We start from the raw sequence: 23,047 nt of genomic DNA, 5'->3' as shown, positions 1-23,047 counted from the left end.
TGAAATCTGTTCAGACTTTAATAGGATAAATCACAAGGGATCTTCCAGGATAAATCAAAAAGGCTTTTTTCCAAAGCACTAAGTAATTTGAATGAAGAACCAGTGCATGGCTTTTAAAATTGAGAATCATGCAGTATTTTGAAAAGGAAGGTAGTGAGCAGGGCGGGGAGGGGGGCGGGGGAGTGGGGAGGGAATCAGCATTGCCACACAGACATCCCCAACTGGCTGCTCATAGAATAACTGATCACTAGGATGGCTTAATGCCCATTGAGTGCAAAATCCACCCCCTGTAAATTTGCCACTGAATTTAGTGGGGATCCGATGAATTTAGAGAAAGTGGAGTATGTGGGAGGAGAAATTTTCAAACGTGTCCTGACAGTTACCTTGCAACTCCGAGAGGAAAGTAGAGCTGGGTTCATGCTATAGGTATGATTAGTTTAACTTTGTTGATTCCCAGGCTCAGAAGAGAGTGTAAATCAATAGCTAGCGGTAGCAAACACTTACGTTGAATAATAGAGAAATAATATTATACTGTATTTCTCCAAAGACCTTAGCTTAAATAAATGTCTAAATTCAAGTCTACTGCTGTTTCCATCTAATTCTATTGTACAGTCTCTATTTAGACTCTGTTGCTTGATGCCAGTCTAGAGTCGGGATTCCTGGGCTGTATTTCCTTCTCTGCTGCTGGCCTGCAGTGTTACTTTGGGCAAATCATTCAACCTCTTTGAGAGTCATTTTAAGAGTTTGATCGATGCTCCCATTGAATTCAATGGCAAAACTCCCATTTACTTCCACAGGCATAGAATAGGACCCTCAGGACACTGTTAAGTAAATGAGAATTTTGCCATTGAATTCAATGACAGCAGGATCAAACACTACATGAATAATAATACTTAGCTCTTAGATAGTGCCTTTTACCTCTAGATCTCAAAACACTTTACAAAAGAAGGGTTTTTTTTCATTAGGACCATTTAACAGGTGGAGAAACTGAGTCATAGAGGGGTGACGTGACTTACCCAAGATCAAACTGCAATGACTCCCACTCCAGTTCACTATATATTGGGCCACATTGTTTCTCTTTAATTGGCTTGTGATGTACTTAGCATTAGTACTATCAGAGTGTATGCAATAATGAGCTAAATCCACTGGATGCAGAGCTGCAGTACTTCTCCTTCAACGTTTTATTCCCCCAAACTATTAATGCTGCCTGGTGTGCTTAGGGAAACAAATACTGAAATCTACCAATGAAGATAACACTTCTGTATGTTTTTTTTCAGCCACAGTCCAGCTCACAAGTATTACCTGACATCAGACCCAATCACTGGCTCCATCTACCTCTCTGACACTAACAGCCGACGCATCTATAAGATCAAGTCGACCTCCATCGTGAAGGATGTTGTCAAGAATTCGGAGGTGGTGGCAGGGACTGGGGATCAGTGCCTTCCCTTTGATGAAACCCGCTGTGGAGATGGGGGCAAAGGCACCGAAGCAACACTCACTAACCCCAGGGGTAAGATGCAGCCTCTTCTTACAAGCATTTTAAAGTGGGCTTTGAGAAAGGTGCCAAACCAACAGTTCTGGAAACAGATCTCCTCCGTCCACAGAACAGCGCAACCCACTAACATGTCTTAGCTCTGAGCTGGAGGCACCACCACTAGGGATGAGTGGATCATTCAACCCCAGGCCCTTCCAGTTCTTAGCCTTGTATTGAGACTGCTAAGAATGGTGCCAGTTTGGAGGGGGGTGATTTTATAGACATGTGTCCAATGGGAACTGTACTGAGAGGACCAATCCATTTCATATACCACTTAGCCCCCAAAACACCATGAGAGAATTAAAACTTTTGGTCACTACCCATCTGGACTACATTCAGTTAAATTCAGTTCAGTTCATTGAGACTTTAGTGGCATAAAAGGCTCTGCAAGTGTTGCTGTATATAAAATAGAGACAGACCCCCTCAGGTATCTCTCAGAGGTAAGTTGAAGCCAGGGTTACACACTGCAGTTTGATCCCTTGTGATCCAGGGCTTGTCTATACAAGAAAGTTACACCAGTTTAACTACAAATATGATTTTAACCAATATAGTTAAGCCCATGCAAAAGGCTATGTGGACACTAATTCTGATACCAGAATGTCTTATTTCAGTGTAGTTTTAACCTGTTCTGGTCAATTAAACTAAACTGAAATAAACCTGCTTAAACCAAAATAAGAGAGTTTACATAGACATTTACACTGGTTGAACTAATTTGGTTTAAAATCACACCTTTAGTCAAACCAGTGCAACTCTTTATGTAGCCAAGTCCTCAGACTGGCAATCTAAAGTTGACAAGCTCTGCATGCAGTTACCGACCCCGTGAGCCAGCCACTGCTCCTCGATAAATCCAGTCTTAAGCCTAGATTGCAGTGAGACTGATATATGTAGGAGAGAGGGTACTGTTGGCTTTCACACCTTATTCAAACATTTCGACCAGAAGGCCCAGATACCTTTCCAATGACTAAACTAGGACACATGCTTGCCATGCATGTGTTATCTCACTGGGATGGTGGCCTTTATACTCATTTCGTTTTGCTCAGTGTTGACAGGCTCGTGTTACAAACACTTGTTCTCACTTTAACTGTGGGTTGTATTCAAATGCAACGACTGGGATGCAGCCCTGCAGTTTTATTTTTGTAGAGGAAATACCTTCTTTCATACTATATGATGGACGGCTGCATGTGTAAAAGTGGGGGAAGATCCTCTGCAGAGACTGACCGATACCGCTGTTATAGAGGAGCTATATGCGCAAGGAGCCCCTTCTGCTGCTCTGGTTGCATGTCTTATTGCCTGTTGGTTAGGAACCTAGGGAATTATTTACGAGGTGTTGAGTTTAAAAACAAAAAAATCACACTTGGGCCTCCTGCCCAGCTACATCTGCACATTTAGCGTCAATGTGTGGCAGGTTTCTCTCTCAATCACAGTGAGAGGTTATGGGACCCCGTTTTCCATCAGCACTCCCATCTCCAAGCCTGTGCACCTGGCTGGAATCTCTGGAGTGGGGGAACCTCCTGACAAAGACATGGGGCCTTTCGCCTGTCGCTTTCACAGTGGAGCAGTGGAGGCGGCAGGGCTGTGTCTCTCCTGGCTACACGGGTTGGGAAATTATTTTTCTTGACATACAGATGACATTATTGTTATGGCATCCAAGGAACGAGAACCAATTTAGCGACCTTTTGTGTCGGCTCCAGTTGTGAATCTTCGTTATGCATGGGCTAGTTATGTTTCCTGGCAGGATGCAGGGGAAATTAGCCCAGGATGCTTCGTGCTGCTCTGTACCAAAAAATACTGAAGCGTAACTGCTCCCTTTATAATACTCAGAGGACTGATAATGGCTTCCTGGTGCACTCAGAACTCCCACTGAAGCTCCCATTACATGAGGATGACAGTATGTACAGTAGGCATAGGATTTACAAAGTCCATAGCTATGTGTTGATGGGTTGCTGAGGAGAAGTCAACCCATTTTACAAGGGGGAATGGAGTGAAAAGGGAAGTAGAGGGACAACATATGCTCTAATAGATCAGCATGGGACAGGGAATCAGGAGACCTGAAATCCAATTTCCTGCACTACTTAGCTGTTGAACATTGGGCTCAAAAATCAGGTAAGCTCTCTGGGTCTCCATTTCCCCCCCAGAAGGTGGGGGAAATCATACTTTCCTTCTCCTAGGGTAATGACAGGTTTCAGAGTAGCAGCTGTGTTAGTTTGTATCCGCAAAAAGAAAAGGAGTACTTGTGGCACCATAGAGACTAACAAATTTATTTGAGCATAAGCTTTCGTGGGCTACAGCTCACTTCATCTGATGAAAAATAAAACCGCATTGAGGGTGGGAACGGCAATCACAAGCAACAAACTGCCAAAACATGGCACATGAATTTTCATATACATTTTGTCCCCACTTTCATCCAGCTCTAATTCCACCCATGAATTTGTAGAGTCACCTGAGTTAATAGCTCCGACTAGTGTGACTTGCTCCCCATGCATCTCAATGAATTAACACTGAAAACTAATGTTGACAAAATAATGTCAATGTCATTTACTAGCTCACTACCAGTCATTCTAGCGTACCAGAGAACACGCTTTCATTTTGAACTATTATGAAATACAGCTGCAGCAAGAAAGTGACTTCTTAGGCTTGTAACCAGCAGTCCTCAGACTTGCCCCTACCTTCTCTATCTCTCTGGAGTGGATGGGCAGAGGAGAGTGGATGGGCAGAGGGGAGTAGAAAACTATTCTGTGCGCCAAGCTGGCTGAATGTATCCAGGAGTTCAGGCAGCTGCTGGCCAGGGAAGCTTTTGGAAGATTCATTCTGCAGCTAGCTCTGCAAGCCTCTACTCTTTCTAAGTCTGAAGCCACTTCTTGACCCAAAATATTAATCTAGGCATGGGAGCAGGAACTTTGGTTTGCAGCGGAGAAGCAAGGACCCCTTTCCAGCTTGTATGCAGCTACCAGGGAAGCAGAGGCCTTTACTTACATGGATAGCTTCAGCAGCGGGATCTCTCCCACTTGCCAGAAAATACTCAAGAAGATGAATGTGACAGTCTTGCAGAACTAGCTGTAGCCGATGGAGAATCAGGCCCAAGGTATCAAAACCCTCACCTGGACTCTCCATGGCCCATTCCCTCCTTGGCTCCTCTGCTGAAACAGGGCATATTAGAAATACAGCAGATCAATAGATAAAACATGGGCGGCAGTTGCAGGATCGGTGGTATTTGTTAATCACTGGTCTGGCCCTTCCAATTCATTTGACACAGAGCGTGGCAGAGCTTTCAGATGCTAATGAATTTCAGTATACTCTGTACATTAAAGTGTTATCACTTTCTAATTATCATCTGCTAATACTGATCTTATTCTACAAGCAAGCTTTAAAAAAAATTATGAAAACTCCAGCTTGTCAGACTGTTTTGTTTCCATCTAAGCACTCGCCAGTGGATCTTGTCACGAAAATGTTGTGGCAGTGAAATTGCCAAGAAGCCTGCAATTAACAGAGCTCCAAGTGACAAGACTGACACAATATGAAGATCGTTTCAGAAGGGGGGAAAAGAGTCCATCCATTCAGCACCACAAAGGAGATGCAAAATGAAGTAATTAATTTGAGGACAGATCATTTCTGTCGGTGTGTAGTACTGAATGCACGAGCAGAATCTCCATTGTTCACTAAGTGCTCATCAATTCTAGCAGAATAAAAAAATAACAAGAAAGACAAGCACTTACCCAGCCAGACAAGGAAGCTCCATGTATAGGTGTTTCTTCTGAACCTAACTAACTTGTATTCAGGATGTGAGGATTAGAGGAGAACCCATTCCTTTACATCTTCTCTGCCCTCGGACGAGGATCTCCATTTAGCACCGTATGTACTGAGCTGTGCACCATGAGCTGCCTCATTCATTTGATATGATCTTATTGGGATTTTTTGTTAATAGGTTCTCATGTGTAGGGTAACTACTTTTAGCTGTTCCTACTCTCTGGTGTCAGTTTGCCCTGCAGCTTTGTGCTGTCCTGTCACCAGGCCACGGGGACCTGATGTTACAAAAGAAATATCCTCATGACACAGCGTTCCACCAGCATAACTCATTATCATGACACTTCAATGGCACACCAAGCCCTGCTTGCTAAAGGATGTTGGACCACCCCAGAGGAACTAGGGTCATTTCACATTTGTCAGCCCAGATCTTAAAATTCTAAGGTGCCGTACTGTAGTCCTTACTCAGATAACATCAATGGGAACCTCATCTGATTAAGGTATCTGCGCAACTGGGCTTTTGATTTGCAGGCCAACCATCTTTAATTCTAACTGTGTTGCTGTCGGTAAACGAAAGAAGGCTTGTGCCAATGCAACTTACACGTCCGAGGCCTTCAGTTCAGCATGCACAACATGCTTGTCTGACAGTGAACCAGCCTCAGCTGTGCTACTGTAAGTAGCCTGCCCAAAAGATGGAACTTCCTGTAATTAACTCCCCAAAAGGGTTCCCTTCCAGAAAGGAAAAATGAAAATTCCTTTAAGAGTTGATGGTGGTAAATTAAGCCCGAGAATAGCCCTGTCCACTTTAATCTGCTACACAGTAGCCATCAGCTACTTCTCTCCCTCCACACTGAAAATTACCCATTTCAAAGGCATCTGTCTAAAGGAGGCTGGAGCTCCTCCTTATGAGGACATCAGAAAGTTTAATTCCAAGAAGAGCAAGTAAAGTGACCTGGTATGGAATATACACCAAACGAAGAGAGGCTGATGGCACTGATTTAATGCCTGTATCCCATCTCCTGGGTTTGATCTGCGGTGAGTTCATGGGGCTATGAGGGGAAGCTGAGAGGGCTCTAAACAACCTTCCTTTCTCCCCTGACAGCCCCCAGCCTAAAGAGCAGCCTCACAGTCTATCTGGACAGTCCACTAGGGACCATTCTGTTGGCCCACGATCACCAGAGGCACTGCACTGCCTTCGTACACAGCCTGCATGGCGAGCAGGATGGAGCAGGTGACATAATAGCAGCATTAGGATTTCCCTACATCAGGGGAATCCCTATCTACTCCTTTAGGGCAGCTTTAAGCCAGCAGGGAAAAGGGAACTCGGGCTAAACCAAGGATCAGGCCCTTTTCTTCCTTTGTCTATACCACTGAATTCTCTCTTCTTCTGTTACTGTTTAACTAGACAAGTATAATGTTTAACTCACAAAAGCATTTGGGGTTACAATTTTTAGGAAAGATACTATGCAAAATAAAGTTGCATTGCGTTGGTGGTTAGACCCAAGCCCTGGAAGCAAATATACACATGGCCTGATTTTGCTGTAGCTGGCTAATCAGCCCAGACTGCAATTGCCCAGACATCAGACCCAAGTGTCGACCGCTGTGAAGAGCTGTCAGCATACTTTGCTGATAAGCTCAACCGAAAACATATGGAAGTAACTAGGAAAGAAAATTCCAGTCCTGACCAAATTGTATTATCCACCCCTACCCCTGATTGAGCTTGGCCCCATCACATATGCTGAAGCTCAAGAATCTCTGAAAAATATTAAAGCCCCAAGCTTTGAAATGGGTCCAGGCCCCTCTTGGCTGATAGAAACCAGTGAAGAACAACAAAGCCCACTCCTAATGGAAATAGTTGATACCCTTCTTCAGAGATGCATGCCTACTAAACCCTTTGAAAAGCGCAGTACCATCCCAAGTCCAACCACCCATTCCTGGGCAATCGAACTGAGAAAGTGGTAGCCACCAAGCTATAATGGCATGTAACCGCCTGGTTGCCTCACAATCAGGGTTCAGACCACGGCACAGCACAGAAACTGTTCTAGTGGCATTAAAAGGCAACTTCCTTAAGTCCATGGGAAAGGCAAGATCTCTGTGCTCATATTACTGGACCTCTCTGAAGCCTTTGACACAATGGGGAACAAGGTATTGCCAACCCATCTACGTGACATAGCAGGAGTAGATGGCCCAGCACTACAGTGGTTTCAATCATTCTTCTGCCGCAAAACTCAGAGGGTGGCGTTAGGTATCGGCTCCTCCTCTCCAAAGGCCCTCACCTGAAGATTCCCACAAGTATCCATAATGTACATGTCCCAGACTGGTGGGTGAGCTAGTGAGATGCCAAGGGCTCAGCTGCCAACAGTATTTCAGTATTATTCCACTAGATATCTCATTCTAACCCAATGCAACCACTGCCACTGCTAAAACATCAGAATGCAGCCAAGAAATCAACTCCTGGATAAAAAATGGCTGGCTCAAGCTGAACCCAAGCAAGACCAAAGTGATGCTAGTCGGAAAGGGGACACACTTCAAAGAACTGGCCAAGATGTTGTCTCCACCTTTCATGAAAGGTGTACAACCCCCTTCATCAAAGTACTGAGAAGCCTCAGTGTCCTGTTTTACTCCTCGCTAAGCTTGTATAACCAGGTAGCATGAGCATCACCTCCAGCTCGCTATGAATCTTTGTCCCATACGTACAGATGAGGACCTGGACACAGTGATCCATGCATTCATGTCCTCCAGACTGGATTACTGTAATTCACTGTATCTGAAGTTGAATCTGAAGATGATGCCCAGACTTTAGCTGGTACGAGATGTGGCTGCATGCCTTCTCCATGGTTTGGGTCACCATGAGCTCATCAGGTCCATGCACAAATGTCAGGCCCAGTCAGCTTCTGATGTCAGTTTCAGGCTTTGGTCCTAATCTTCAAAGCAATTAATGGCTCAAGCCGCAGCTACATCAAAGACTGAATGTCAAAGTATACTCTGGGGCAGTGCACATCACAAAGCCTGGGACAAAGTACGTGGAAGCTGAGGATATAGCGTTCTCAGCCAGGGGATCTGGTTATGAACCATACTCCCAGAGGAGATCAGGGGAGCCGAGAGTCTGACTGTCTTTAGGAAATACTGCAAAACCTTCCTCTTCAAAAAAGGCCTTTTGAGCAGTAGAATGACACTCCCGTCATTCTTACCTTCTCCTATCCAAAGAAACCCAAACCCAAAATACGAAATTAATAGAATCTAAAAGATGGAAAAACCCTTCCCCAAGCAGAGTTTTAACCTGAAAAGGGAGACCTGCCAGAGACTCCATGAGGTCCACTGTGGACTTTCAGTATTGCCATTCATTTTATATTGAAGGGGCTCAGGTATTACAGTGATGGGCTGCTGTATAAAACACTAAGATTGAGAATTCCATTAACTTCTACTCTTGATTTATACCAATATGAACGAGAAGTGAATGGGGTCCTTGATTTCTGTTCCTGGCTTTGCCAGTGACTCACTGTGTGACCTTGTGAGAATCACTTTCTCTCTCATTTTTCCCATCTGCAAAATGAAGATGATCATGCCTGGCTCATAAGGGTGCTGTGAGATCTAATTAGTAAGTATAAAGCCCTGTGAGAGCCTCTTATGACAGGGGCTTTAGAAATGCAGAGTACAGATAGCCTGGGAAAAAGAGAATTAAGGGAGGTTGTGTAAACATGGCAAGTGCTTGAGAAGTGATGCTAGAAGGGGCCTGAGGGTGATGAAACGTGGAACAGTGGTCTGAAGCTAAAGATGGAAAAGTTCAAATCAGACATTTAGAATGTGTCTTATGAGAAAGGGGAATGAGATAATGCAATAAGTGGCCTACATGTGTTCAGAAACAGGTTAGTTAAAATGCTGTGGGATTAATATATGGAAAAGCTCTCCTCATTCCAGCGGATGGGACTTGGATGGACCTGACTGGTCTTTTCCAGCATTTCTTATCCATAATTCTCTGATAAGCACCTTAGTATCATCTCTTCATTTAAACAATTTGGCACTGATTCAACAAGCAATATACAGTGTTTCTAAGTGATGATGCAGAATCACTTGGAAATCTTTTTCTTTCAGCAATTCATTGAAAATCCCGTACTACGTTCAAAGAATGGACAGTGATTCCTAAACAAAATTGTAGGGCCTAGTTCTCTGCTGCGCTTAATTGCTACTGACTTCAGTGGATCAGTGCCAGGTTTCATTGGCCCACTGGTTGGCCAAATCAAGTATAATTAACTTTTAATCCATTAAATAAATTTCTCCCAATGTCCTCATTCACCTAAGCCCTGAACTGGTGCCCTTTCACTCCAGTGGCAGTTGGCACAAGCCCTTAGACATCATCATTTATAAAGAGGCATATGTCAAGCAGTGCTAAAAACCATTTGTTGCCTCAGCAAAGTATTTTGTTATCCTCTGGTGACCTTTCATTTGTGATTTCCCTGCTCTTCTCCTTCCCAGGCATCACTGTGGACAAGTTTGGGTTGATTTACTTTGTAGATGGCACCATGATCAGACGTATTGACCAGAATGGGATTATCTCAACCATGCTGGGCTCCAATGACTTGACATCTGCCAGGCCTCTCAGCTGTGACTCCGCCATGGACATTTCTCAGGTACCAAAACTTGTATCAAATCAAAAGACCAGGCCAGTTTTACTCTGTGATGTTTAAGACTCGCTCTCCTGTAGCGACGAGGTGCGGGCTTGCTTTTTTGTCACTAGATAATGGCACAGCACAGTTTTAGGACTGAATCAAATTAACATCTGGGAAATAGTGATTGGATGCTGTGGTGCCAAAATTAGCATCAGCTGGAAAACAAGTATCTTGAATTGCATCAAACTGCAAATTGGTTGCAGCTACCATCATCCTGGGCTTTTAAGTCCTGCTTATTAAATGCAAAAAAACCCAAAAGTTCTGTATTTGATTATTTCTTTATTTGTGGCTGGGACAGTAGGCAAACCTGTTACTGGCCAGGACTCAATTTTCTGGGGTGCTGCCCATCCCATCAAATAGTGCCAGTTTGGAGGTACAGTCATTTAAAACCTTTTTTGCCATTTATTATTAGAAGGCCAGAAGAATGTTACCCCATTGTGCAAAAATACAAATCCTAGCTGGTGGGCTAAGTACTATTATTCAGCCACAATGGATATCAATGGGGTTTCCCTTTTGTAACTACCTACATAATTTTCATGCTCCCATATGGAATCCATTCTTCATGTTTTCCCCCCTAATTTGAAAAGATTACTCTTGCTTCTTTGTAGCAGGTTCCCACTGTCCGCAATTCATGAAAAGGCTAAAATTACAAATTTAAAAGCTGTCATGCCTCATACAGAGGTAAATTTTGATGGTTAAAGGCCATCTTGCAGCATAATGACCCCCATCTCACAAGCATATTCCTTTCTTTACCAGGATCTTAGTGCCAGCCAGAGGAAGTTTATTGTGGACCAGGCTTTTTAAAAAATATATTTTCAGCTCACTTATAGCTTTTATATAATAATGTCCTCTTTAAACAGTTCTGAGATGGGTTCAAAATATGCCATCTGCATCCCCTGTCTCCCCATTCTTTAAAGTGAAAGGAGCTGTTCTCAGATAGTTCTGAGACAGACAGACACAACAGACAAGTTTTAAAAAAAACTCAACTTGGGGAACTATCTTTTCATCAATTATTGTGACTAGAAAAGTCTCAGCTGTCAGGCCCCTGAGGCACTGCGAGACCAGAGGGCATGAAATATATTTAGCTGCCAACATTGACAAGAAATGGGTTTTAAGGAACTGAAAATTCCCTCGTCAGTTCAGAGTAAACTCTGCTCTTGATGCTAACTCAAGGCTGCAGTGGAGCAATGCTCTAAAGACTATGGGAATGTATGGAGTCATGCATTATTGAAGGGAAAACCACAGCTATAATGTTGTACCCCAGGAAGGGTTAAAGTAGGCCAAGAGCCAAGAAGAGATGGGGATTTTTGAGAATGTAGCAGAGGGAGACTAGACAGCTCTCAGCTTGCTGTGTCTAGCACTGAGGCTCATGCCTCACAAGCTAGGGTGTTAGAAGTCACAAGACCAACCTGTGTTGTAACTGGCACCCTTTAATAAATAAGTGTAGGAGGAGGTTGAACATGACTGAAGGATCAAAACCAGACCATATGGTCGATGCTCTCTAGCAGTGACACTTGGCCAGTGGCTCGAGAGTCATGTGGGGCTCTTGTGTTGTCTGTGGATCTGACAGGAGCTCCTCTAACTCTGCTTGATCTCATACAAAGGCAGCAATGAGAGTGAGTTCTCTCGGCCTCAGGCTACTGGGGTCCCCTTCACATCCTTCCAAAGAGCTAGAGAAGGTGGGGACAAGGAGAAACAGCAGCCAGGGATAAGATGGCAGAAAGAGATGTATCAGAGAGGCAGAGTGGCACCCTAACATTGAACTGCAATGTCTGTGCCATGATATGTGTCATTGCAGAGTCAGTACTGCGCAACATTACCTCCATGTATGGGGTACGTCAGGGGGAAGTAAGTGGCATAACAGGAGCAGGAAGGGAATGAGCATCTCCGCTCTGCAAATTCTAAATTGGCATATGGTCCCTTCGGGAGTACAATCAGCTGTCATATGTTGTAGCAAACCTAATGGGTTACTCAAACTTACACCAGGGCCAAGGCTGGTGCTGCTGCAGCCTGGGGAATCAGGGAACTGGACCCTAGAAACTTTCACTACGACTAGGACTATAACCATGAGAGATCTTTTAAGAACAGTTTGCCAAAAGGTGTTTAAAAGCCTGACCTGGAGAAATTCTAAGATGACCAAGAACATCCTCCAGACAGACCTGCTCTCCATCTCTCCCACTGTAGAATCACGCATGTTGTGTGAGACCCTCTTAAAATTATTTGGCTCCCTTCAGCTCAATGTTGAACCACTTCTTTGTATGTGAAACAAAATAAAATTATCTCAAAGTGTGTTTCTATGGCTCTTATTAACACTGAAATGGCTTGGAATATAAAAGGAAGCCAAATTATATTGAAATTTTCATGTTAGAGCTACATGTTACCCATGTAGAGGTAAAATTCTCTTAAGTTTGGCATTATTCTTAGCAAATCAAACAGTATCCTCAATTGAGAGACAATACATTCCATTGTTAGAGCAGGAAATTGGGATCCCAGACGCTCACCTCTACGCCTGACTCATTGTGCCTTTAACCGCTCTCTGTCTCAGTTTACCCATCTGCAAAATGGGTTATAAGAATACTTCTCTTTACAGCGTTGTAGTGTTAGTAAATCACTTTGGGACAAAGGTGGGGCGTACAAGTGTAAAGTATTATTATTACTTAAACTTGGTCTTTCATAATGCTTAACGCCATGAAAAAACACTGTGAAGCAAGCAATTGATTTCATGCAGTGAAATAAATAAACTGAAAATTCATATTTATCTATGGTTGCAGAACCAATGCCTGGATCCCAAGGCCCTGTACTAAGTTTTCAAAAAGATGTTCATAGCTTGCATACACAAAATATGTAGTTACAACACGGCAGGTTTAGTAGCACAAACAGCTACCCAGGTTGTCTACAAGCCTATGTAGATTGCCCATGTAATTTAGGCACCTCTTCTGGAACACTTAGATTGTAATCTCTTGAGAGCAGGGGCCGTCTTTTGGTTATCTGATTGTACACCACCTCGCACAATGGGGCTTGGGGGCCTTGATGTGCTCCCACAATACAAATAAATATTTATTTAGTCCTTTCTCTTATTTCTCTTTTTAATCATTTCACATGCCAAACATACTACGCACCTAGATATTGGATGGATGGGTGGAAGCGTTTAGAGATTTGATTGATAAGGCTGATTTTGTGAAGCAAATAGAAAAAATAGACTTTTTAACAGTTTCTTTGTGTTCCATTGTTAGGTTCGTCTAGAGTGGCCCACAGATCTGGCAGTCAACCCAATGGATAATTCCCTGTATGTTCTCGACAATAACGTTGTGTTGCAGATCTCTGAAAATCACCAAGTGCGCATTGTGGCCGGAAGGCCTATGCACTGCCAGGTCCCAGGCATTGATCACTTCCTCCTCAGCAAAGTGGCAATACATGCAACTTTGGAATCTGCCACGGCTTTGGCCGTCTCCCATAATGGGGTCCTGTATATCTCTGAGACCGACGAGAAGAAGATCAACCGCATCAGGCAGGTCACCACCAATGGGGAAATCTCACTTGTTGCTGGTGCACCAAGCAGCTGTGACTGCAAGAATGATGCCAACTGTGACTGCTTCTCTGGGGATGATGGCTACGCAAAGGATGCCAAGCTAAATGCCCCTTCCTCCCTAGCCGTGTGCGCAGATGGGGAGTTGTATGTTGCTGACCTTGGAAACATCCGAATCCGCTTTATTCGGAAAAACAAGCCATACCTCAACACACAGAACTTATATGAGTTGTCCTCTCCTATAGACCAGGAACTCTACTTGTTTGACACCAGCGGTAAACACCTTTATACCCAGAGCCTACCCACAGGAGATTACCTTTACAATTTTACCTACACCGGAGATGGAGACATAACCTTGATCACTGATAACAATGGTAACTTAGTCAATGTCCGGAGAGATTCTACTGGGATGCCACTCTGGCTGGTAGTGCCAGACGGGCAGGTCTACTGGGTGACAATTGGCACCAATAGCGCCCTCAAGAGCGTGACAGCACAAGGGCATGAAGTGGGTATGATGACGTACCATGGCAACTCTGGTCTTCTTGCCACCAAGACCAATGAAAACGGATGGACAACATTTTATGAGTAAGTGCTGCTGGGATAATATGCCATTGGCACCATTTTGTATTCCATGTAATGTTAATGGAATAAAATTCACTGGATGAAATTCACCCCAATGTAGAGTGGCCCAAGTGCAAAGCATCAGGTCACACGTAAGCCCTTGATATAGGATGTAAGTGGTATATAGTGTGGACTGAGCTCTCTGTACTGAATTTTACCTATAGATTTAGGCTGAGATTTTCAAAGCTACTTAAGGGATGTGGATGCCCAGTTCCCGTTAATTTTAGTTGGAACTGGACAGGTAAGATGCATATTGGAAAATTTTACTGAGCTTTGAAAATGTCAATCTGGGGTTTGGAAAAGATATCTTATTATCATCATCATCATCATCATCCAACATCACACCTAGGAGCCCTAGTGGGCACTGGTGTGTTAATGCATCAGTGCCCCCTTTGGTCAGATGGAGCATTGCACAGAGTCAGCTCAGGCTGGCGGGGCAGACAGTCAGCCCCTCTTGGCTGAGTGTCTATACTACTCCTGTTCTGGGCTATGGAGGGTGTTAGTTTCAGTCCCGCTGGGATGTGCAGGTTTTCCCTTGTACTTGGTGGGGTCAGCTTGTTCTGGTCATCAACGGGTCTGGAAACCCCTTTGGTTCTTAAGTCTCTATTAAGGGGTCTGTAGGGAGCTATGGCCCACCCACTCCTCTGGGTTCCAGCTCAGGGTCCTTAAACCAGACAGGCAGAATCAATACTCAACAACTCCTCCTACTGTGCCTTGAGCTCCTTCCTACCTCCCTGGGTTCTGTAGGCTTCTCCAGTCTGTAGATCTGGTTGTCCTTTCTCTGGGGTGTTGTCTCTGGGCAGCTTCTCACCAGCTTGCTGGCAGGACTTTACATCTCCAGCCTGCTTGCTCCTCTGCAAGGCCCCACTCCCCTCTGCTTCTCAGCTCTTTTTCTCCTACCTGTTGTGAGGCTGCCAGTCAGTGCTGGCTGGCAGTTGCTGCATTAAGTCCTTGGTTGTCAGGCCAGCATGGGTCTATAACACCCAGTGATACCTAGTCATGGACCAGGACCCCATGTGCTAGGTGGTGTACAAACACAGAACAGAAATAAACTCCATGTCCCAAAGAGCTGACAAAGACAAGAGACAACAGATGGGGACAGACAGAAAGGGAGCACAGTGAGACAATATTGGTCAGGATGATAGGTGGTGATCTCAGCACACCAGCAGTCTGACTGTTAAGTTTTTTGTAGGCTTCGTGGCAAAGAAGAGCTTTAAGGAGGGATCTGAAGGACAATAATGAGTTACTTTGCGGATGGTTAAGGAACAGCATGGGAGAAAGCATTAATATGCTTATTTGAATATTTTCCAAGTGGGCAAAGGAATCTGACAGTCTCTTGTTCACTCCCCTGCCAGAGCTCCTACTATATGTGCTCCAGTGTTTTGTCCAATCTAGTTTTAAATGGCTCAGGATGTAGGGCTGACACCACTTCCCTAAGAAGACAATTCCACAGTCATTAGATTGTAATGTCACTATTTTTGTTATTGATATGCTTTGTTAAGTGCCAGCCATGTGCTCAGTGTTGTATAGGACACTCCCTGTCCCGAAGAACTCACAGACTCAGAGAAGACAGCCTGAGGCAGGGATGATTTGGGGAGGGTGTTTGGTTTAGTTTAGATAGTGCATCTCTAGCAGGTAATGGGAGAAAGGTTGGTGACTTGGCAAAGGCTGTCTCATACATTCACCTTGCACTTGGGAATTTTTTTCTGCTACGCAGTCTACATTTCCCTCTGTTTATTCCTACCCCTTTGTGATCACTCTTGGTATTCCATCACCATGTAAGCAGTGTCCCCGTAGAGAAAGAACAGTGTTCCCTCTGATGCACCTGCTTATTAGTCCATTTCCCCACGTTTTTAAATGGCCACGTGGAGGTGCTCAGGTACCGTAATAATGGCCCGGTATAAAAACCTGAATAGAATTGAATGTATATGCAGGATAAGCCTGAAACAGAGATTGAGAGTGAGAAAGAACCAAGAATAAACGTCGGCCCGATTAGCGTGTGCTTCACTGAAGCTTTTAAACTTCGTTGACCCTAATTTACCCCAGCTGGATCTCTATTGTCTCTAGCTGAGTTAGACCCAGGATCATTTTGGCCCTTTTCATATTAACATGCTCCAGACTCAGGTTACAGGGTGATGGGGTTTTTTGCGTAATATTAAGTAATAATACCAAAGTCTTATGTAGCACTTTTCATCAGTGGATCTCAAAGGGAAGTAAGTATCACTATCTCCCTTTTAAAGATGGGGAAACTGAGGCACAGAGAGGCAGTGACTTGTCAAGCTTACCCAGCAGGCCAGCACTGGGGCCAGGAATAGAACCCAGGTGTCCTGCATCCTGAGCTCTAAGCCACACAGCCTCCTGGTATGGCTTGTCCTGCCTTGAAAGGGGCGGATGTAAAGCCTCTGCTAAATCAGCTGATGGATAATAGGTTAGTTAGATTCTGTATCCTACATAGCAATATTCCTCAGTGAATCACAATTCCTATCTCTCCATCTCTCATACCAGTGTTGCTCTCTGGGGAGCGGGTTAGCTTAACTAGTTCTCCTTTTTCTCTAGGAGTGGAAGCCCACTACAGCATTGTAGTGTTATGCTAAATCGAGGCGCTCTTTCCTCTCTCCACAGACATCGACACTTATGTCTAGCCTAGGGGGTCAGGTATGGTGGAGAGCCCAAGCTCCAGCCCGAGCCGCAGTGTCCACACTGCTCTTTTTAGTGTGCTCGCTCAAGCCCCTCTAGCACAAGCCTCTCTCCAGCGGCAATGGAGACAAACCTAGGGTGACCAGACAGCAAGTGTGAAAAATCGGGATGGGGTGGGGGTAGGGTGACCAGACATCCCGATAAAATTGGGACAGTCCCAATATTTAGTTGTTTGTCCTGTGTCCCGACCGATGTACGGTTAGGATGCCATTTGTCCTGATATTTTGCTTCAGTGGCACTCCGGCTTTTTTTTTTTTTGGCTTGGGGCGGCAAAAACCGTAGAGCCGGCCCTTGTGGGGGGGGGGAGTGAGCCTGTGGCTGCCCCCCCCATGTGTCCCGATATTTTGTTCTTGTCATCTGGTCACCCTAGTGGGGGGTAATAGGTGCCTATAGAAGAAAAAGGCCCAAATATCAGGACTGTCCCTATAAAATAGGGACATCTGGTCACCCTAGACAAACCCTCAGAGGCCCTGCACTTGACAACAGAGCTAACCATGGAAAATGAAGCAAACTAAATGTTAGGATCATTAGCGATCACATTTATCTCCACTTCCTCTATAGTTTTGGTCATAGACATAAATACAAGAGCAAATTTTTAAGTAAGAGGGGGAAAAAAGGCAAGCTACTGTGTTGGTATATTCATGACAATCCTCAGTTATTTCTTGCTACACAACTCAATGGGGAATTTGTGAAACTTATTCTGAGCCAGATGCGTCTCTGGTGTACCTCTGGTCATTTCAGTGGAGTCACATGATAGCTTTTAACCTTTCGTAGCTAAATGGAAATCAGGGCTGGCTAGAGGTTGGCACAGAGGAATGGGAATCAGGATTGATCCGTGTTCCCGACTCAGCTACTGAATTGCCAGACTAAGGTGCACCAGAGTCTATGTACATCACTGTGCTTATATCAGGGCATGTTTCTCTAGTTTAGACAAATCCCACGTTCATTAATGATTGGAAAGTGCTTTGAGATCCTCAGATGTAAAACACCCTAGAAGTTGAAAGTAATTTAACTGCAAGTTACATAACACTCCAGGGGCCCCAGTGGACATTTCCGCTTTCTAAGCTTTACCTTTATTCCCATCAGCAAATGCTGGCACAGGATGACATTAAATGATCACCCTATAAGAAAAGAGAAAAGGTGCAGTACTGCATACTTGAGTGAAGGTGGAAAGTAACAGTGGATAGGTGCCAGTGTGGATACGTGGTGCTGCTTCAGGGGGAAGTTTGAATGTGTCAGAACCTGGGGACAGCCAGGAGGATCACATCTTACCTTTGACTCATGTGCAAAGATGAATGGTGAAAGAGGGTATGGCTCTATTGGACACTTTCAGCCACTCACCATGCATTTGTTTGCAAGTCATTTTCTCCCTGTACTGTTGCTAATACTGGGGCAAATCACGGCTCTTATGCCACAAAGTGCCCAAGACACAGCTGAGTTGGTGCAGCTGTAGTGTGTGGAGGAGGAGGCAGGATGTGCGGATTTAGCATTGGAGGTCGGTCTGGAGCACACCATGGAATCCAGCTCCCATCCTATCCCAACTCAGATTGGGGAGGGGGAGATCTCCTGCAGCACAGAATGACTGGCAGTTCCTCCCCACGCAGCAAGGGGACAGGAGCTGTGCAGACTACTGTACTGGGGAACTGCAGAGCCACTCCAGAACCCTTGTAAGTAAGCTAATCCTTCCCCCCTGCCCACAGGGAAGCCCCCATGCAGCAAGCCTGGTGCTGGGTTTAGCATTGGGATGGGACATAGCAGGAGGTTAGCCTTTTATTTCACCCTTCTCTTCTTGGAGAGAGAAGCTCACTCCGGTGCAGCAAAAAGGCCTATGCCCCTCTGCAGGCCACTGTGACTCTGCCCAGCAACTGCATTAAATACTCACCTTCACGCTGAACCTTCATCAGTAATAATCGATGGGAAAGGAAACGAGTCTGGGAACTGCATCAGGCTAAAAATCTCTCGCCATCCATCTCCTCAAGCCAGGGAGAAGGGATGCTGTATAGTTTGTTGGGTTTTCTTTAGCTTGACCTGAAAGAATTGCTACCATCTTGACGTAGCTTATTAGTCGTTTTTTTCAGAAACCAGGGCCTTGTTAATTTTTTTTTTTTTTTGAAAAGTCAGGACTGTAGTAATTATCTTGATTAGCTCATTGTGATGGTATCACTGTATGCTAAATAATTTAATTTCCCCCAGAGCCTAAGTCAACCCTTTCATGCATTATTTAGCCAATATAAGGCTTTTTAGTTCAAGTCTTTTGTCTGCTCAATTAGTTTTCAAGGTCACTTCCTCAGATGCAAACACAGGTGTTTACACATCACTGCAATTAATGCTTGGGATCAAATTGCGCAGAAACCCCAAACCCGTTTGTGCTGCTCACCTACAGGAGGTGATTCACAGACAGGGGGAAAAGTTTTCTTGAAACAGATCTTCAGATTGAAGTTAATGGAACTATGCCCATTTATATCAGCTGAGTTTTTGGCCTTTACGTTGTATGGGGGTGATGTCTCATAAAGGACTAAAAGTTGCCAAGCCTCACACGTGCTCTAAAGAGCAGCTTACAAGAGCATGTTGGATGAAATGCACAACAAGGCCATGTGCTTGCCCTCTGCCCACAAGTGAATGTCACCCTCTGTGAATTAGCAAAGACCACAATCCAGTAATAACAGTAACTTTGTATTTGTGGGTAGGTTTTTTTCCATTCACAGGGGCAGAGTTAAGGTTGTTTGCATGTTGGAAAGTGGAAACGCTTCCATATATCAATGTGAGTGAGTTTGGAGCCAAGGTCGGAGTTATAATTGCTTTCTGTTAACCTTTGTTTGTGATTTCCTTATTTCTTTAATGTTGGTTTTTGTGATGTGTATAATTGTGTGTCTAGTTTTGAATTGCATGTGGAGCCAATAATGATAAACTAACTATGTTGTTTTGTGAAGTATAACAATACACATTTCCCTGAAATCTTTCATAATGGTCACCGTGGAAATTTAAACAATGGTATTCTGCTCCACCTTTGACCACAATTCCTGGGTAGTCCAATGTTTTTCTTACAGTTTTCAGCAGTAAAATAGTTAACAATGTTTAAGTTTAAATCAACATTATTAAGCTTCAGAGTTAAAATCTCTTTGTGCTATATAGGGGAGGTCACCTTCTCAAAATAGTGCTGTTGTTTGGGTGTGCTTCAGTCAGACATTGCTAGTGCAGGTCATGTGGAGAACATTAGCTAAACACTAGAGACCTTTTACAAATTCTGAAGTTTGGGGTCCTCCAGAGAGGAAATAGAGTGTACCACTCTGAGTACTGGCTCAATCTAACCCTTGCCTTCGATCCCCAGGTGCCATACAAACATTACCAATTTACTGTGTCTTTTTTTATCTATATAAATGACAAGCATATTCTTTTCTGTGTGCACAGTTGGAGATGAAGGGTTTCACCAGCCACTGACATGCAACCACCTCTTGACTGGAAAGCAACATCTGTTATAACTATAACCATTGGGCAAGAGAGAATATACCTGCCCATATCACTGAATATTACAGGGATTCTGGGAAGCCCTAAATTAGAGCTGCCTCATCCCAGGGCTATTGCTGCAGCAACCTAGAATATGGAGAATTCAAGCCACCCTTGTCCCTTCCCCCCTTGCAATATCCCTTCTGTGCTCTTCCCCTTGGCAGTCATTTCTACATTAATTATAAGATAATTAATTAGACTCTCACCCTTGTTCCTTTAAAGAAGTTATAGTAAAATGCTGGTAATTGTAGAGATAAATAACATTTCTCCTGTGCGCCAGAATAAGTTCTGTGGACATGTTCTGTGCGACAGGGATGGCAGTTCTGGGAACCTGATACTAAAATATATGTTCCTGGGGAATTCTGCACCACTGTGCACATGCAGAATTTGCATCCCCACAGATTTCTTTGCTTTCGTGCAAAAAATGACTTTCTGACGGGGAAGCAAAGGGAAGTCACAAAAGCGGTCACTTGACTCTCCCCAACAGTGTGAGCATGTCATTTCAGGCGCCCAGAGCAGCCAGCGGAGAAGTAAATCACTACTGGGGGGCAGGGCTGGGGACACCCCAGCCAGTGTCAGTCCCTGGACTGACTGGTTCAGTTGCTAGTCCCTGCTGGGCTTGGGGTGGGGAGGACAGGACTTCCTTTTCCCCTGCGAGGAGCAGCTGAGGCCAGGACTGGGTCAGACCCACCCCCAGAAACCTACCCCATCTGCAGGAAGCTCTGCACTCCCCCCCCCTCCGCCCACTTCCTGCCCCCATTGCTCCTCAACTGCGGGGGAAGGGATTTGCTCCGCCATCCACCCAACCCCCATGCATCCAGACCCTTCCCCGCATCGAAAAGGGACCCTGGCAGCTCCAGTCAGTACTGCTGACTGGGCCGTTATAAGTCTGGTCTAAGGCAGGCTCCCTCTATCTGGCTCTGCGAGGTTCCCTGGAAGCGGCGACAACATGTCCCTCGGCTCCTAGGCAGAGGCGTGGCCAGGGGGGCTTCCCCCAGCCTGAGTGCCGGCTCCGGAGATCCCATTGGCTAGGAACTGCAGCCAGTGGGAGCTGCGGGGGTGGCACTTGGCAGCTCTCAGAGCCGCCTGGCTGCCTCTGCACCTAGGAGCTAGGGAGCCATCCAAGGTAAGCACTGCCCAGAGCCCGCGACCCTCATCTCCTCCTGTACCCCAACCCCCTCCCTGAGCTTGGAACCCCCTCCCACACCTCAAACCTCTCAGACCCAGCCCGGAGCCCCCTTATGCACCCCAAACTCCTCATCCCTGGCCCCACATCAGAGCCCACACCCCCAGCCGAAGTCCTCACCCCCCCACCCCATCCCTGGCCCCACCCCAGAGCCTCCTCCCACACCCCGAACCCCTCATTTTTGGCCCCACACCAAGCCAAGAGCTGGTATCCCCTTCCCCACCCCCTGCCCCAGCCCGGTGAAAATGAGCGAGTGAGGGTGGAGGAGAGTGAGCGACCGAGGAAGGGGAGCTGGAGTGAGTGGGGAGCAGGGCCTCAGGAAAGGGGCAGGACAGGGGCAGAGCCTCGCGGAAGGGGCAGGGAAGGGGGAGGGGCAAGCATGTTCAGTTTTGTGCAATTAGAAAGTTGGCAACCCTAGCCTGGCATGAAGGGACAGGGTCCCGGGATGTTTCTGGGGCAAGCCCGGCCCTTGCACTGTGTCAGGGTCAGGTGCAGTCTCACTGCTGAGTCCCTGTCCTTGGGCGTGGGCTACAGGGTGATCTCCCACCTCTGTGCAGCTAGTGGCCTGTGCTCCACACTGCCATGCTGGAGCCTCCACATTTACTTATTGACAAATAAAATTTACAGAATTTTAAAATATTGTGCACAGAATTTTTTTTTTGGTGCAGAATTTTTAATTTTTTGGTGCAGAATTCCCTCAGGATTAAATATAGGCAATTGTTAATGTCATAAGGATAGTGAGAGCCCACAGTTCAAGTACATTGAAGTTTGTTGTTGTTTGAAGCCTGCATGATTTAACATTCAATGAGTAATATATATATATTGGCTCCTCTTTTCTGTTGGCCATTTGGGGAGCTGGCATGTAACAATAATAGGGTGGAATATATTGATTTTGTGTTCAGGCTGTTTTTAAGGAGCGGATTAGTTTCATATATGTAAAATATATGGGTAGTTCAATAGGATTTTTATATATTTAAAACTGTTAAATATTATTTGGAAAGTTGTGAAGAGGCTAGATTTTGTGGAGTGTATAAACACACACAAAATGTAGTTTGTGAGGTGCATTCAGAGCCTTTGGCACTAAATGTAACATGAGTATGGAGTATTTTTCCAACCTATTTGACTGCTAGTTGCAAAAGGCTGATGAACTGTGAAAAAACTAAAATGAGGAGCCTTCGGGAATCCTGGAACAAGTTGACTTTCTGAATAGACAGTACTTGTGACCCTGCTTTGATTCCCAGGGATCAGGCTTCTATACAGCAGTAATGTGATAAATGAAAGCTCTGAATGTTTACAAGCTTAACAATTAGGTCTCGTAAGTACCAAATACCATTTTAATTCTGTGCATTGAACCTTAGCTAAAGAAATTTCCAATTGGGGATGGATGGCAACAGCTTCCTTTGCCGGCCTAATAATTGTCACTGTAATTGTAAAAGCCGAGTCTTTGCAGTTGGTTTGAATAGGAGGCAGCAGCTGCATTATCAGGTGATGAATTCATTGCTCTGAGTGCTGCTGTGCTCGTTCCTGTGTTTCAGAATTTCCTTAATTCTGGTGCTTTTGTAGCATTTGGA

At 45.0% G+C, this 23,047-nt stretch overlaps 1 protein-coding gene across 1 annotated transcript in view; it reads left to right on the top strand.

Annotated features, from left to right (window-relative positions):
- The window catches only part of TENM4 (teneurin transmembrane protein 4), a 1,747,045-nt gene that overhangs the window by 1,681,973 nt on the left and 42,025 nt on the right, over window positions 1–23,047 (top strand). Inside the window, exons 29-31 of the mRNA XM_043528206.1 lie at window positions 1,278–1,510; window positions 9,749–9,903; window positions 13,176–14,053. Coding sequence (XP_043384141.1) covers window positions 1,278–1,510; window positions 9,749–9,903; window positions 13,176–14,053 — 1,266 coding nt within the window. The remainder of the gene's footprint in view (window positions 1–1,277; window positions 1,511–9,748; window positions 9,904–13,175; window positions 14,054–23,047) is intronic.

Source organism: Chelonia mydas, chromosome 1 (assembly GCF_015237465.2).
Source record: "Chelonia mydas isolate rCheMyd1 chromosome 1, rCheMyd1.pri.v2, whole genome shotgun sequence".
NCBI lineage: Eukaryota > Metazoa > Chordata > Testudines > Cheloniidae > Chelonia > Chelonia mydas.
This window is presented reverse-complemented; position numbering and strand designations above follow the sequence as displayed.